General features: G+C 39.9%; 3 protein-coding genes across 4 annotated transcripts; 1 reads left to right on the top strand and 2 right to left on the bottom strand.

Annotated features, from left to right (window-relative positions):
- Positions 1-1,306: 1,306 nt before the first annotated feature.
- Positions 1,307-3,443, top strand: si:dkeyp-122a9.2. The gene is made up of 2 exons (XM_041058018.1): positions 1,307-1,902; positions 2,321-3,443. Exons 1-2 carry the CDS (start codon positions 1,318-1,320, stop codon positions 2,387-2,389), a joined length of 654 nt encoding a protein of 217 aa, XP_040913952.1. The 5' UTR covers positions 1,307-1,317; the 3' UTR covers positions 2,390-3,443.
- Positions 3,444-3,493: 50 nt separating this feature from the next.
- On the bottom strand, positions 3,494-6,554 carry LOC121194885 (CD209 antigen-like protein E). Of its 2 annotated transcripts, none has more exons than XM_041058016.1 (6): positions 6,407-6,554; positions 6,198-6,296; positions 5,767-5,898; positions 4,688-4,827; positions 4,161-4,267; positions 3,494-3,801 (listed from the first exon to the last, which is right to left on the bottom strand). In XM_041058016.1, exons 1-6 carry the CDS (start codon positions 6,474-6,476, stop codon positions 3,645-3,647), a joined length of 705 nt encoding a protein of 234 aa, XP_040913950.1. In that variant the 5' UTR covers positions 6,477-6,554; the 3' UTR covers positions 3,494-3,644. The 2 variants fall into 2 exon arrangements, with proteins under 2 accessions (XP_040913950.1, XP_040913951.1); XM_041058017.1 differs by having other exon boundaries at positions 3,494-3,809; positions 4,172-4,267.
- Positions 6,555-7,709: 1,155 nt separating this feature from the next.
- Positions 7,710-12,599, bottom strand: LOC121194884 (CD209 antigen-like protein E). Its single transcript, XM_041058015.1, has 8 exons — positions 12,576-12,599; positions 11,959-12,126; positions 11,525-11,685; positions 11,313-11,414; positions 10,318-10,485; positions 9,593-9,735; positions 9,080-9,189; positions 7,710-8,125 (listed from the first exon to the last, which is right to left on the bottom strand). The coding sequence occupies exons 3-8, from the start codon at positions 11,592-11,594 to the stop codon at positions 7,969-7,971; spliced, it is 750 nt and encodes a 249-aa protein (XP_040913949.1). The 5' UTR covers positions 11,595-11,685; positions 11,959-12,126; positions 12,576-12,599; the 3' UTR covers positions 7,710-7,968.
- Between the last annotated feature and the right edge of the window lie 2,349 nt (positions 12,600-14,948).

Genomic DNA, 14,948 nt, shown 5'->3' with positions numbered 1-14,948 from the left:
GTATGACAGAAGCATTTTACTGGTTGAGGTGGTGCTAGTTTTAGTTACAGTTACACAGTTGAATCCAATGGTTGCCAAAGTCAGGGTCGGGGCCCCTCAGGAGGGTCACAAAATAAATCTGGCCATGATCTCATATTTGTCATATTTGTGATTTTCATAATGTAAAATTTCAAAAACAATCGAAACTGATGTGGAGAAAAACTGTATCAGCCAGAGTTTTTGTCATTACATGTGAGAATGTGAGAAACACTAAAATTTAGTACAATCTAGTTTAACTGTCAATACAGATGTTGTACAAAAAGAGAAATGAGACAAGCAGCATCAGCATGTGAAAATGCAAAAAATAGAGGCACCAGACACCATCCATGACCACTGAAAAATTCTGCCAACCTCAATCCCACATGTGGCAGAGATTATATCTGCAAAAACACACCGACATCTTCCAAAATGACCATGTGACAAAAACTTTGAGTCTCCATCTTCCAGACTCAGATACACGAGTTTGAGAAAAAATGCAAAGTTAATTTTTGTGACATTTGTGAAATGTTTTGGCCACATGTCTTCATAAACCTTTAAATCACACAAAGCACGTTGTTTCTGCTGTTTGCTTCGTAGCACCGTGACACTTATCCTTCAAAAGTTTTCACCAGTTAAAACAGTTCTCAGTTAAATCGAATTTCTTTTTAAAACAAATCCCAGATTCAGCATTGCAGAACAAAGGTTTTCGTTCCATACTGAGCTTAGGTTCAACATAAAAATCAACTTGTAAATAACATATAACTTAAAGGTCAGTGAAGTTCAGGTGTATTACTCTTGCCTGTCTCATTCATTCTTTATTTTCTGCATCTTGCATTGGCAAGAATAAAAGCACAACGTACAAAGTACAGAACAACTGAGTGTTTCATGACAGGAAAAAGCAAACAATGCAGATGAAAAAACAAAAATGTCATAAAATGAATAATTATTGTTGTTACAGAACTGAGTTCACGGTAAAACGAGGATTAAACAAATCATACACAACATGTTAACTGGAGTTTTAAAATTTGCACAGTGTGTTTCCCAAGATGTTTAACTGTTCCTTCACTGTTGTACACGGTACATTACAAAAATAGGATTCATTTTATCTTAAACTATTTGATCATGAAAATGAAGATTTAGTTTCCTTTCGGTGCACAGTAAAATCTATCAAGGAAAATCCTTTGTAGTTGTAGTTCGGGAAGTGAAAACACTCAGTGTCAACATTGTGAAAGTGCTGAAACATGACTTACTGTGGTTAACCACTGTCACGCAGAGAACTTCATAAATACGTAGGCTGAAATGTTGCTGAATGCCACCTGTTCGAACGAGATCTTCCGAGGGGACGAAAAAGACAACAAGTCAGCCGGGTCAGCTTCGGAACAGAGTGTCTCCATCGTCCTCTCAGCCATCATGCCTCTCGTCAGTCGTGATTTTGGTCAGAAAGTTTTTGAGAAAATAACAACTGCTGTGAGTACGTTCCTGCTGATCGGCCTCTTCTCCATTCTGCAGTACATATTTGACATGGAATTTGGGTGCTCGTGCCGACCTGGTCTACATCTGAATGGTGTACTGTACCTGGTGGCCCCCCCTTTGATCCTCACCTTCGTTGTCAACCTCACGGAGCCTTTCCACAGGAAGAAGACTTTTTCCAGCCAACGTCTTTTTTACTGCAATCGCTACAATAACTGCTGCACCAATGTTTGTAAGTTGTTGGTCAAGTATATCAGTATTGGTGTTGTGTGGGTGGCCACTGTTCTGTTTGATGGAGACTGGTACTTCTGTCTGAGGACAAACTTCAACGTCTCTCAGACGGGAATTCCTTGCAAGAAAAATCTGACCTACGAGGAGGAGCTCATCAAAAAGGCTTACAAGACCGACTCACTTGTAAGTAACAACACACTGCATGCAAATAAACTAAATCACCTCAAAACATAAACCTGATTTTACTGTCAGAGTCAAATACAGTCATTCACCACTGCACCTTAACTTTCTCTGGGCTACAAGAAAGTCACAATATTTCCTGCTTTGATACTGAACACAGTGTTAAGTTAGTCATATTGATTAATAACAAAAGAAAGAGAGGTTGTTAAATATGAACAGACCTAACACTAAAGCACGAAAACAGCACTGAAGTACTTTATGCTTGGCTGTTGCTGGATCTCCAGTGTTTACACTAACAACTCATTGCAACTAATTTTTGTGCAACAGCTGAAACAAGCTGAGGCATCACTGAAACCACAAAAATGTTGTTTTGTGTTCCTTTAAGCCTTTGAATACATCTACTGCCATTTTTCTTTTCCAGGACTTTGGCTTTTACGTCATCTGTGGGTTTTTATGTCTTTGGAGCTTAATTGAAATGAGAAGAGTCTAATGCATCAGAAAGAGCGGACAGAAATGTTGCAAAGTGTCCACCACGGACCTGTGTCCTCCCTACTACAGCGTAGCTTATGAAGATCTTCTGGCCATGCAAGTGAGCAGGCATTTGAGCGAAGAGCTACAAGAACTAGCAACAAAAAGGGCAAAAGCAATCTGTAAGCCCTACCTTGAAGTTATTAAAAATCATGAGCTGCAATCAAACAGTAATCCTGATGAGAACGACGTTTTGGACGCGTGGAAGAAAATTTCAGCCTTTGATTTCTACTTGATGGAAAGAATAGAAGAGGATTCACAAACAGGACAAAGAGGAGAAACAGAAGAAACAGGACAAAGAGAAGAAACAGAAGAAACAGAAGAAACAGGACAAAGAGAAGAAACAGAAGAAACAGGACAAACAGGACAAAGAGAACAAACAGGACAAACAGGACAAACAGGACAAACAGCACAAACAAGACAAACAAGACAAACAAGACAAACGGGACAAACAGGACAAACAGGACAAACAGAATAAGTGCCATTACATTCAGAAGCTCCAGAGCAGATGCTGGGGGGAGTGAAGTCTTCTTCCCCTTGTTAGGGATAGCACCATCTGAAGGGGGAACAGACTTTGCACGAGACATCTCTGCTTAAATACAACTTCACTCAGAGAAATGTGAATGAGTTTGTGGTGGAAATTATATTTTGTAACTGTATCTTACAATAATATATTAATGTTATGAATATGATTGTAGTATAAAAAAGTGTAGGCGGCACAGTGGTGCCTTGGTTAACACTGTCGCCTCACAGCAAGAGAATTCCAGGTTCAAACCCCAGTCTGGGCTCTTCTTCTCCTGTGCGGGTTTTCTCTGGGCACCACAATCTCAAAAACATGCACATTAGGTTAACTGGCTTCTCTACACTAATGTATGGATATAAAAAATTCTATTTAATTATAATTACTTGTCCATGCTGCAACAGTTTTCAAAGATTATCGAAAAGTTGTCTGTTTTAAAATGTCATGCTTTTTTGGAAAAGAACAAGAAGAACGGTTCATTGAATTGATTGAAAAAGTAAATAATGAAAGTAACTAACACAGGAACATTGATCGGGTAAGACGGACTCTGATGAGCAAGAAGCATAATTTATTACCGTGACACTAGATCCCGGACAGTCTGATGAAGAGAACGGAAGCCATCGTTTCCCTCTCTCTAGCCTACAATCTAAAACTTTATTTGCAAACTTTTAATGTCAGAATTAAGTTTACACCAATGCTAAAGCGTTTTCTCACAGATCCATCTTATTTTCCTTTCACAAGACAAATCGTTCCAGTTATTTAAATCATCAGCCCCTTGTACGAAATGGACACAGTCCTCTTCCCCGAGGTGTGCATGTCCATCACCATTATCAGGCTGTGGTGTCTGCCAGTATCTAACAGATCAACAACGAGACAATAAAGATGCTGTTAATGTTCAACATGAACACAGTCTATTATTTATGCAATTCAACAGGAAATGCTTTCTTTCTGAATGACGCATGTAGTGAGAACCTGCATGCGTCACATTCAGGACATCACTTGGCTCAGTAATGAACACATGAACTTACTGTGCCACGTTTTCAGCTTGTTATACATCTACATACATCTAACTACATATTTTGAGAATTTTGAAAATGTGTCTGATCTGTTTTTGAGGTTTGGTTATTTCTGATTCAGATAATTACCAAAACAGATAAGATATATTTTGTGTTTTTGTCTCTTTTCAACAAGGTGAAGCACATTTCTGTCTTACTCAGTGTAGTTCAGTGTAGTTCCATCAACCCATATCCAGGTTCCTTCTTTTTGTTTATCAGTCAAACCAATCCAGGTGTCCTCCGTGGTGAGCCGAGAGAGGAACGTCTGTCCAACAAAAAACAAAATAAAATAAAAATGTATATTTTAGTTTTTGTCACATAATGTAAATATGACATAATATGGACTTATGTACAGATATTCATGGTGACCAGAGGATGAATTCTACTGACGTGTTCTTCTCTAGCGCCACCATGAGGTTGGCATTCATACCGAGAGTGAAATATTGCCATATCTATCTTTGGTGATTATTCCTTTCCTCTCGTGCCCCCGGCACGTTAAAGTTTTCACTTGAAAACTTGTGAAATCTCTCAAAATCTATCACACGGATTGGTACAAAATGATAGTTCAGAAATTAAAAGTGGCTAAAGTACATCCAACATCCTCCCAGAGCCACTAGACTCTTGAGTCTCGTTCAGGAAATCTGGGGAAAAACATGTCTATGTGAAAACCTGTATGTGAAAGTACCTGTTCTTCAGGACTGTCTATCACCACCAGATCTGCTCCACGGTGTCTGCAGTCCTCTCTGCCTTTGTCCCAGGAACCAGACTTATTGGACAGGAAATAACAGGTGGAACCAAACATCCTCCATCCTGGACAACATGTTTCTGTGAGAAACGATAACAGATTTAAAAATCAGAAAAGGGTGAGATGCAATGTGGAGGTTAAAAACACGCATATTTGGTAATCAGAATGAAGGTGGTGTCCATGCATGTAGCTAGTTATAATTCACTTTGTATTTTACAAGACAAAAGATATTTATCATACAGATGACAAAATGAACACACATTTGAGTCTTCAAAAAAAAACAAACCGTCTCATGACCACAAATGTTTCTTGAAGATAAAAATGATTTGTGACTAAGGCTTTGTGGTGTCACTGTGGTGAACTGGTGGCAGTGGCAGAAAGTGCTGCAGTGTGTGTCGTGTGTGATGCCTGTTGTTTACAGACACATTTTGCAGAAATGTGTGTTCAGATTGTCACACCAAGTACTTTTATTTTGATCATACACTGTAGGTGACAACTTTCTCACCCTCTAGTGCACAGACGGCTGATGTGACTCACTCTGGTTATTGTACATACTCTGAATGCTGGTCAGCTCATTTGTCATTTCCACATTCAGGAGGTCTGCATTTACTAAATCTGCTTTCTTTTAAAGCCACAACATTTATTTTAATGTGTCATCACTGTACAAAAAACACATAACAAATGGACACTCAGCCATTTTTTTAATAGTTATCGACTTTCAAATCTTTAGCTAAAACATAAAATCTGAATCTACTTTAAAAACAAGTGTTACAGAAACAGCTTTACAGAAGCAGAGCAGAATCAAACTGTCACCGGCAAAAGTCACAGTGCTCCTCTAAGTTAGCGCTCACGATCTTTCACGGATTCCTGGTGGAAGCTTTCGCTCGTGGATCCTTCTGCTGGTGCAGGGACGACAAACTCCGATGAGAAAGAACTGTAGTAATATGTGACTTCTGTCTTGAGCACTTACAGTGAGAACTTTCTCACCTACAAGTCCAATAGGCACCGATGTGACTCACTCATTTTGGACAAAGTGCGGTTCAGCTCTTCTGTCTTTCCAGTGAGGTTGGCCATCAGCAGGTCTCTCTCTTCACTCAGGCTGGTTCTGACAGCGGAAAGTTCTGCAGCTGAACGCTGTACGGACTCAAGGTCTAAATAAATCAAGAGACAGCCTTCATGGTTATTACAGGACCACACAGCCTGAAACCAAATAATCAAATAAAAAGAATCCTGTTTGGAAGAAGTTTGTGTCCTGTTTTTTTTTTTTTTTTTTTTAAATGTCAGTGTTGAACTTTTCATAGGACACATTTCATTTAAAAAAGCCTTTTTTCAGTTTCAAAACAAAACTAACAGAGGAAAAAGAGGAAACAGAAAAAGAGGACAAATTGAGAATACATGAAGGGGACAACACGAGCCTGAAGGCAGGGTAAAATATGTGAACCAGACTCACAGAGGACACCGAAGACGATGGCCCCAGCCAGCAGGAAAAAATTCAGCACCAGAGAGAGAACAACTCCTCCATGAAATCTCCCCTCGGAGCTCCTGGGACCTGAACACAGAACAGAGCAGTGAATACAGGAAATTTTACAGCAACAAAAGGTGATAACACAAATTTATTCACAGCTCGGTCTGTCAGCCTCCTCATCTAAACATCTTTACCCGGGGGACTTGTTGAAGGACTCTGGTTGAAGGACTTGATGCTTTCAGTGTTGACATAGATTTCCTCCATTGCTCAGAGCGTGGTCAGCTTTCTCAGAGTGTGTCAGATCTGCATCACGGTTCAGGCGAATGAGCACTATCTTCTTGGTTTCAGTGCGTCTCTGTTTTAAGGAAGTCACAGGTTTCAATTGTGCTAAAAAAAGGTTTGTGTGGGACTTCACTTCCTTATGAAAAAACACAACCCGACCCAGTAAAAAGAAACTTGACCCCCCTCTTGCCACTGTCAAACCACAAGCCAGTTAACCTAACAAGCCAGTCAGGTTATATTTTTTTACAACATTGTATATATTATTGTACATATTATTCTCCTCCCTGTTTTTATTTTATTTTTTATTTTATCTTATTATTATTTTTCTTGTCATATATATTTATATATATACACATTCACTCTTTATGTCTTTATATTTTGTTACACTGTATTTTCTAGAGTTGCTAAGTGCTGCCAGTTAGCTGTCAACTTGTCCTTTCCTTTCTTTTTGTGACTGTTTTACTTGCTGCTGTAGCATAAAAATTTCCCTCTGAGGGATGAATAAAGTATATCTATCTATCTATCTATATCTATCTATTACAGTTACAGAGGACTAAAAATCGGACTTCTGTCCATCCATCCAGTTTTTGAGTGAAATCCAGAAATTGTGTGGAAAACTGAATACACAATGAAAGAAAAAAATGTCAGCTACACTAGCACCACCTTCTGTTTCAGATATATGTTAGACTGCTGCAGACAGTCTAACATTATATATGACAAAATTATCTTTGATAAATAAATATTCTCATGTCAATGAGAATAATATTGATATATGACCTTCTACAAATCATGTTTATATGCAATTGCTTCCTATTTGGAAAGAGAGTTTGCGGGAACCCAGACACTCAGAGGTCTGTGAAGGTGCATTGCTCCTAAAGGCCTTTTCTCCAGACAGACAAGAGTCATAATTCATTTAGCCACAAGAGGTCCCTGTTAGAGACATATAAACATGCTGTAGGTTGATGCATCTACCCTGAAACACTAAGCTGCTGCTCCGGGGACGACCCCCGAGCTCCGTGGCGGAGAAGTCTTCCTGCAGAAGTCATGATTATAAACGAAAGAGGAGAAATCAAGACACTGATGTCTCTGAGTTAACAAATCTGTTCTCTTCTAAAGTTGCATGAATTATCTTAATGTGTCATTACTGTGCAAAACAAAACACTTTTACACCAGACTGATGACAAAAGAAGTGGACACTCAACCTGTTTTTCTTTTTGTTCTTTTTTAATAGTTTCACCTTTCAATAAATCTTTAGCAAAAAGAAAAGCTTTACAAAGACGGAGCAGAAGCTTGAATACCGATGATGTAAAACAGAAAGGTAGAAGCTTTTTCTCATCTTGCTGAATGAGAATGATGATCACATTCAAAAATAAACACTGCATTCATGGTTAAGTTGGAGACAGAACAAAAAAGGCCTTTAAAAAAACCTCAGAGCTTTCTTTGGAAAATGGTGCATTCAGATTACACACCAGTGCTAAGCCACTTTCTCACAGATCCATTGCAGAGAAGCATTACATGACAGATCGTTCCAGTTATTTTCAGTTTTCTTGCCAGCTCTCAAATGTGCACAATCTTCTTCCCCCCACTTTGGATCTCCACCACCGTTGTCAGGCTGGGTTTCCGCCCAGTAGCTTGCAGGTTAAAGAACAAGAGCATCACAACAGTATTAGCACCTTATATGAACAGAGTCTTTCAGTGGCACACACTGCTGATTGTGTCTCATTCTATTCTGTAAACCTCTTCATATTTCTGATATTTCTTCAAATGTCACAGAAACTAAATCCTGTTTTTCTTGCATGGAGTTCCTTGGAGCTCTGTTTGTACATTCTTCAGGGCCTCAGCCCACTTCAGGGCCACTGAACTCAGTTTCCCAGTGTTCTTCACCTTTTCACACCTGGATGTGGACCCCACCTATGGATCCAGGAACCAGCAACCATTGGTCAGTGTGTGACTGAGGATCCATGATGTCACCAGGCCAACAAACCTTTGTGTTCCCTTGTCTCTTTCTCTACACTCACCTCTACCACCCACGTCAAGCTTCAGTCCAGTAAAAAGAAGCTTGACCCCCCTCTTGCCAGTGTCAAACCACAACAAGCCAGTTAACTTACCTGAGGTTTGATGGGTAAAACACAGGAAGTAGCAAGTAGTAGTTAGTATTTTTTCTCAAAGGTTAATTTGCATCTCAAATTTGTTCTTCAAAAATCAACACAATAAATCAGTTATCATACAGGTCTAAGGTTTGACCATGGATTATAAATATTTGAGAAGATCAGTGCAAATTAAAAATACTCTATCATGATCAGAACTTTGCATATCTGTTTAATTAAAACACAGCCCACACTGATTCAGGGTGTTTTCACACACTGGTCTGATGTGTGAAAGAGAGACTGGTACATTCGTGCAGCTCTTTCCCAGCAGAGTGAGCCACAATGGTTTTCACTGAGAATTCTGAGTATTTGGTGACACTCAAGTGTGTGTGGACCAGAAAACCAGCTCCCATATACAGATGCAGTCACACTGTCTTCCGTTTTCACACCACATCAGCGTTCTATAAACAACCAAGTCGCAAACCATTCAAGCCTGACCTTAGAGTTAGTGGAGTTCCATCAATCCATTTCCAGGTTTTCTCCTCATCCACGTCAGTCAAACCAATCCAACTCGCAATTTGATCCTCCACGAGATTAGACAGGAACGTCTGAACACAAGAAAACATGTTTTAACCTTTTTTCAATGAAATGCAACAACTGCACTTCTTTAATTCATTAAACTGCATAAAATCATAGAAATGTCTGCTGTCTCATTTATATTATTATGTTTTCATCATTTAGTGAACCAATGCATACAACATTACACACCACATTAAAACACAGTGGAAGGCCAAAGCAATGTTGTCTAGCTTGCTAAAGGTGGTGCAGAGCCCATGTGGCTGACTGCTATTTGGTCTGAAGGGCAGCAGCTGTGTGAAAACGCTTCATGGCCTCATGGAAAATGTGTCATGAATTGTTATTCCAAACCCAGCAAAAGGTGTTACATGAGCTGACTGACAGATCCATTATAAACGCCCTCACAGACACACAAACAGAAAAATAGCAATGTACCTGTTCTGCAGCACTGTCTATGACAACCAGATCTGCTCCTCTGTCTCTGCAGTCTTGTCTGGCTTTTCCCCAAGAATCAGAGTTAGTGGACACGAGATAACAGGCACCACAGAACTTCCTCCACCCTGCAGGACAAGTTCCCTCTGTAACACACAACAATATACATAAGGAGCATGTTCAAAGTTACAGTACCAGTTACAAGTCAGAACAGAATTGGTTCCCAAACACTGTCAAGATCCAATTCTACTATTGTGAGTCACATAACATGTGCCAACATTGACCATTTAACATGCTGCGTAGAATTCACCCATGTGGATCCAGGGAAACCTGGACTCTTCAGGGTCTGTCTTGAATTCAACATCGTTTCCACGGATTTATTAAATTTTGGCCTTTGCTATTAAAACATCTGTACAGGTTAGTGACGGCTGCTGTGGTTGTTGGACAAAAAAAACTGAACAGTTCATGCTGAGTGGGTGTGTAGCCTGTTGCATATGAGTTGGATTTCCTGTCATTTTACCAAGTAAAGCTCATCTTTGAGGGTGTTAGACAAGAGCTGAGCTGGGTGTATGTGGCCTCTGGGTGCAGTGTGCTGTTCAGCACGTTTTCACATATTTCTACACAGTTTATTTAAACTACAATAGTTTCAACATTCTGTTTGTGTCATAATGACCTGAGGTGCTCTTCTGCACTGTGTGTACGGTGCTACAGCCACAAATGTGACTCACTCTGTCTGAACAATCTCTGAATCCTGTTCAGCTCTTCAGTCACTTCAGTGAGGTTGGTATTCAGCAGGTCTCTCTCTTCAGACAAGGAGGAAAACTTGATATTACTGGCCTGGAGTTGCTCAGTGAGGTTGGCTTTGATAATGGAGAAATATGCAGTGGAGGTCTGGTCTGGGAAAACAAAACAACAGAAAAAGAAGAAAAATAAACAACCCACAATGTTAGGTCAGGTTTGAGTGTTGACCCAGAAACAGACCACAGGCAGATGGCAGGTAAAGGTCAATTTAATGGGAATAAACAACACAAAGTGGAGCGATCCTGGACACACGTGGGTTTCACTGAAGGTAGGACAATCCAGCATCGAAGTGAAGCCCAGCTCTGGCTTTAAAGGAGTGAGGACAGGAAAATAAGGTGCAGGTGTGCCAACCTCCAGCCAGCAGGAAACCACGCCTCTCCACTCTAACAGAAAGGAACCTCCCACAGGAGGCAGAGGGAACAAACCACCAAACCACAAACACACAGAAACAGTCCAAACCCCATATACATAACCCAAACCCCATATACATAACCCAAACCCCATAAACATAACACACAAGATGTTGTAAGATTTCACCACATTCACGTGTAACTTCCTCAATAGTTTCTAAGAGGCCTGCTCACTAAGTTACTTTTTACTGTACGAGTTAAACAGATGTGCATAACAATCACCTTCTTTATGCCGTGATGCAGTTTGAAATGAAAGTTGAGGTTCATGACATCCAGACCTCTGCCTATATCGTTTTGTTACAGAAGTTTAACTTTATGGTAAAAAGTCCTCATTCATAAAATATAGAAGGTTTGTACATATTATAAAGAAAAACCGGGAACATTAGGAGAAGCAAAGAGGAAAGACAAACAATGTAAGAACGCATGAGAGGATGAAAAGAAGAGAATGAGGCCGGTGAAATGCAACATAAATAAAAAGCTGATTTAAGCTTTTAAATGCGAAACAGACTCACAGAGGACAAAGAAGACGATGGCCCCAGCCAGCAGGAAAAGACTCAGCAGCACCAGAGAGAGAACAACTCCTCCATGAAATCTCCTATCGGAGCTCCTGGGACCTGAACACAGAACAGAGCAGTGAATACAGGAAATTTTACAGGAACAAAAGGTGATATCATAAATTTATTCACAGCTCGGTCTGTCAGCCTCATCGTCTAAACATCTTTACCTGGGGGACTTGTTGAAGGACTCTGGTTGAAGGACTTCATGTCTTCAGTGTTCACGTAGATTTCCTCCATTGCTCATAGCGTGGTCAGGTTTCTCAGAGCGCGTCAGACCTGGATCACGGTTCAGGCGAATGAGCACTATCTTCTTGGTTTCAGTTTGTGTCTGTTTTAAGGAAGTCACAATTTTCAATTGTGCTAAAAAAAATGTTTGTGTGGCACTTCACTTCCTTATGAAAAAACACAATAAATGCCAGTTAGAATGCTAACGTGCTAAATGTCTGTGAATGTTCTCATTCATCCAGGTCATTGTTCTCATGCCCCAATGTGGAGGCTCGTGCTAAATTTGAACGGTGCTCAAAATTTTCTTTGTGTCATAATGACCTGAGGTGCTCTTCTGCACTGTGTGTACGGTGCTACAGCCACAAGTGTGACTCACTCTGTCTGAACAATCTCTGAATCCTGTTCAGCTCTTCAGTCACTTGAGTGAGGTTGGTATTCAGCAGGTCTCTCTCTTCAGACAAGGAGGAAAACTTGATATTACCGGCCTGGAGTTGCTCAGTCAGGTTGGCTTTGATAATGGAGAAATATGCAGCGGAAGTCTGGTCTGGGAAAAAAACAACAGAAAAACAAGAAGAAAAAAAACAACCCACAAGATGTTATAAGATTTCACCACATTTACATACAACTTCCTCAATAGTTTCAAAGAGGCCTGCTCACTAAGTTACTTTTTACTGTACGAGTTAAATAAATGTGCATAATTTGAAATGAAAGTTGAGGTTCATGACATCCAGACCTCTGCCTGCATCGTTTTGTTACTGAAGTTTAACTTTATGGTAAAAAGTCCTCATTCACAAAATATAGAAGGTTTGTACATAAAGAAAAATTGGAAACATTAGGAGAATCAAAGAGAAAAGACAAACACTGTAAGAACGAATGAGAGGATGAAAAGAAGAGAATGAGGCCGGTGAAATGCAACATAAATAAAAAGCTGATTTAAGCTCTGAGGACACTGAGGACGATGAGTCCAGCCAGCAGGAAAAGACTCAGCAGCACCAGAGAGAGAACAACTCCTCCATGAAATCTCCACTCAGAGCTCCTGGGACCTGAACACAGAACAGAGCAGTGAATGTAATCAATTTTGCAGCAGTAACAGTAATAATGACAATAACGATGGATTAATGACAGACATGCCTGTAGAGATCAGTCTGTCAACATTTCTGTCTGAATGAAAATTCTTACCCATCGCTTTTGAAAGTCTTAATTGAACCGACTGGTCACATTCAACATTGACACAGAATGCCAGCTGTCTCTTAGGGTACGAGCTTCACAGGACAACTTACTATATGTTACTCTCTAATTTGACAGGAAGTCACATTCCAGGAAGTCACCAAGACAGTTTGTAATCTGTCATCTTTTTAGAAAGAGGAAACTTCACACGTTAAATGTCAAGGAGGTGACTGAAAGCAAAACCAAAGACTAAGGGTCTTAAAATTAAAACAATATGTTTGATAAAACCAAAATGTTTGGCTTATCCAAGCCACCAGTTCACAGAGCAAACAGTTTGAGCAAACATTTCATGTTATATTTCCTATGAAGCTCCTTCTCAGAGTGAGCTTTTCATTTGTTTCTCATGGGGAAAATGTTCGCGCTGATGCTCACTCTTTGGCAGAGTCTTCACATTTACTGTGAAGCTTAAAGGGATTTAAAAATATTTGTTGATGAAAAAAAACCCATTGATGCCAAGATATGTCCAAACCAGCCAAGTCACATTTGTTTATTAGGCATACACAATACAAGTTCACCAAAGTACCATACAACTTTGTTGGCACGATTTAAAATTAGCAATTAAATTATTATTTAAAATAGTCCTGCATTTCAGTCAGGGCTGTGGAAAACCCAACAGTTCAGATGTCAGAAGGCCTCAAAGACCGAGAGGTTAAAAAAAAAAAAAAAAAGTGGCATTTTGAACCAGCTGAAGTCGGGATAAAGAAGACGGATTAGTCCGTCTACGGGACAAGAAAACTCCGATGTGGATTACATTCTCCAGATTTCCAGGGGTGATTTCAGCATCTGAGTTTGTTAGGTGCTGGAGAGTCCGTAGCCCAGACAGGCCCATTCACTGGTCATCTCCATGAAACCCGGGGCCAAGGTGAGGCCGCTCGCTAAAAGCATTCATTCACAATGTGATGTAATGTGAGCAATACTCGTGCAAAAATAGTGCCAGATTTTCATGTTGTATGTCTGTGTGTGCTGTGTGCTCACCTGCCAGCAGGTTGTAGAGGTTGCAGTAATTGAGGCCACCATCCAGAAGGCTGGTGAAGCTGAGAGAAACAGACTGACCCTGGTGAAATAACAAATAAATAAACTCTTTTGATAGCAGTCAGACACCATCACTGATTTTATTATGGTCGCTCTGCAGTTCCATCAAATATCAAAATTATTATGAGAACATTATCACAGTGGGTTATGAAAGAAAATCCCATGAAAACACCAAAACCAACAAATTATTAATTTTACTAACGCTTAAAAATCAAACATAAACATTTATATTTATATATCATGTGTGTATCTATATATATATATATTGTAATATTTACATCTTCAGTAGGAACTAATTGGCTTAGTCGGCAAACAATTCCTTGTATGTGTATGCGTACCTGGCGAATAAAGATGATTCTGATTCAGATTCTGATTCTATTTTTTTTAGCTTATGGAGTCCTCGCCCACATACCTGAAAGTCAAGCACACGTCACCCAACACCAACAGAACCAGTACACTCACCTTTGAGTTTAATACTCCAGCAGCACCCAGTTTCTACAGAATGAAGGTTCGTTCGACAATCAGACGTCGCTGCATGTGCTGCACAACAAACCACACTACACTTGTTTATGAATGCCAAGTAAATATGTATCTAACGTTTGGGTTCAATGGTAAATTGTTCCTACACAGGCCAGTTCCACCTCAAAGGTTCCCAGTACCACCAGTCCAGATGACTACTGTCTCCTCTATAACCTAATGGATGGTATGAGATTAGTTTCACATATACAGGATATATAAATCCATGTCTGATGCGTGACTAATCCTTCTTTGTATTTTTTTCCATCTGTTATTACTCAAAAGGAAGTGGACTGACTGCGGGACAGGGTTACAGGGAAATCTGCAATGAAGCAATGTTTCCTCCAATGGACGGAGACGGAGACCTGTGATCTGACCTTTCCATTATGTTTCTGCCTATGTCAAAGACTAATTTCAGGAGAATCACAACTAAAAAAGTCCAGTGTTGCATCAGTGTTCAGCACTGAATGAAAACAAATGTCTTTCAATAAATCTCTTTAAAATGACTAATTCATTTGAAGTGTTAGTAACTTCCAGTACATGCAAACACACAGACTTCAGAGGCTGGAAACACTGTCTCTGCAGTCCTGT

Source organism: Toxotes jaculatrix, chromosome 15 (genome assembly GCF_017976425.1).
Source record: "Toxotes jaculatrix isolate fToxJac2 chromosome 15, fToxJac2.pri, whole genome shotgun sequence".
Classification (NCBI taxonomy): Eukaryota; Metazoa; Chordata; class Actinopteri; family Toxotidae; genus Toxotes; species Toxotes jaculatrix.
Note: the sequence above shows the minus strand (reverse complement) of the source record. Positions and strands in the feature narration are given on the sequence as shown.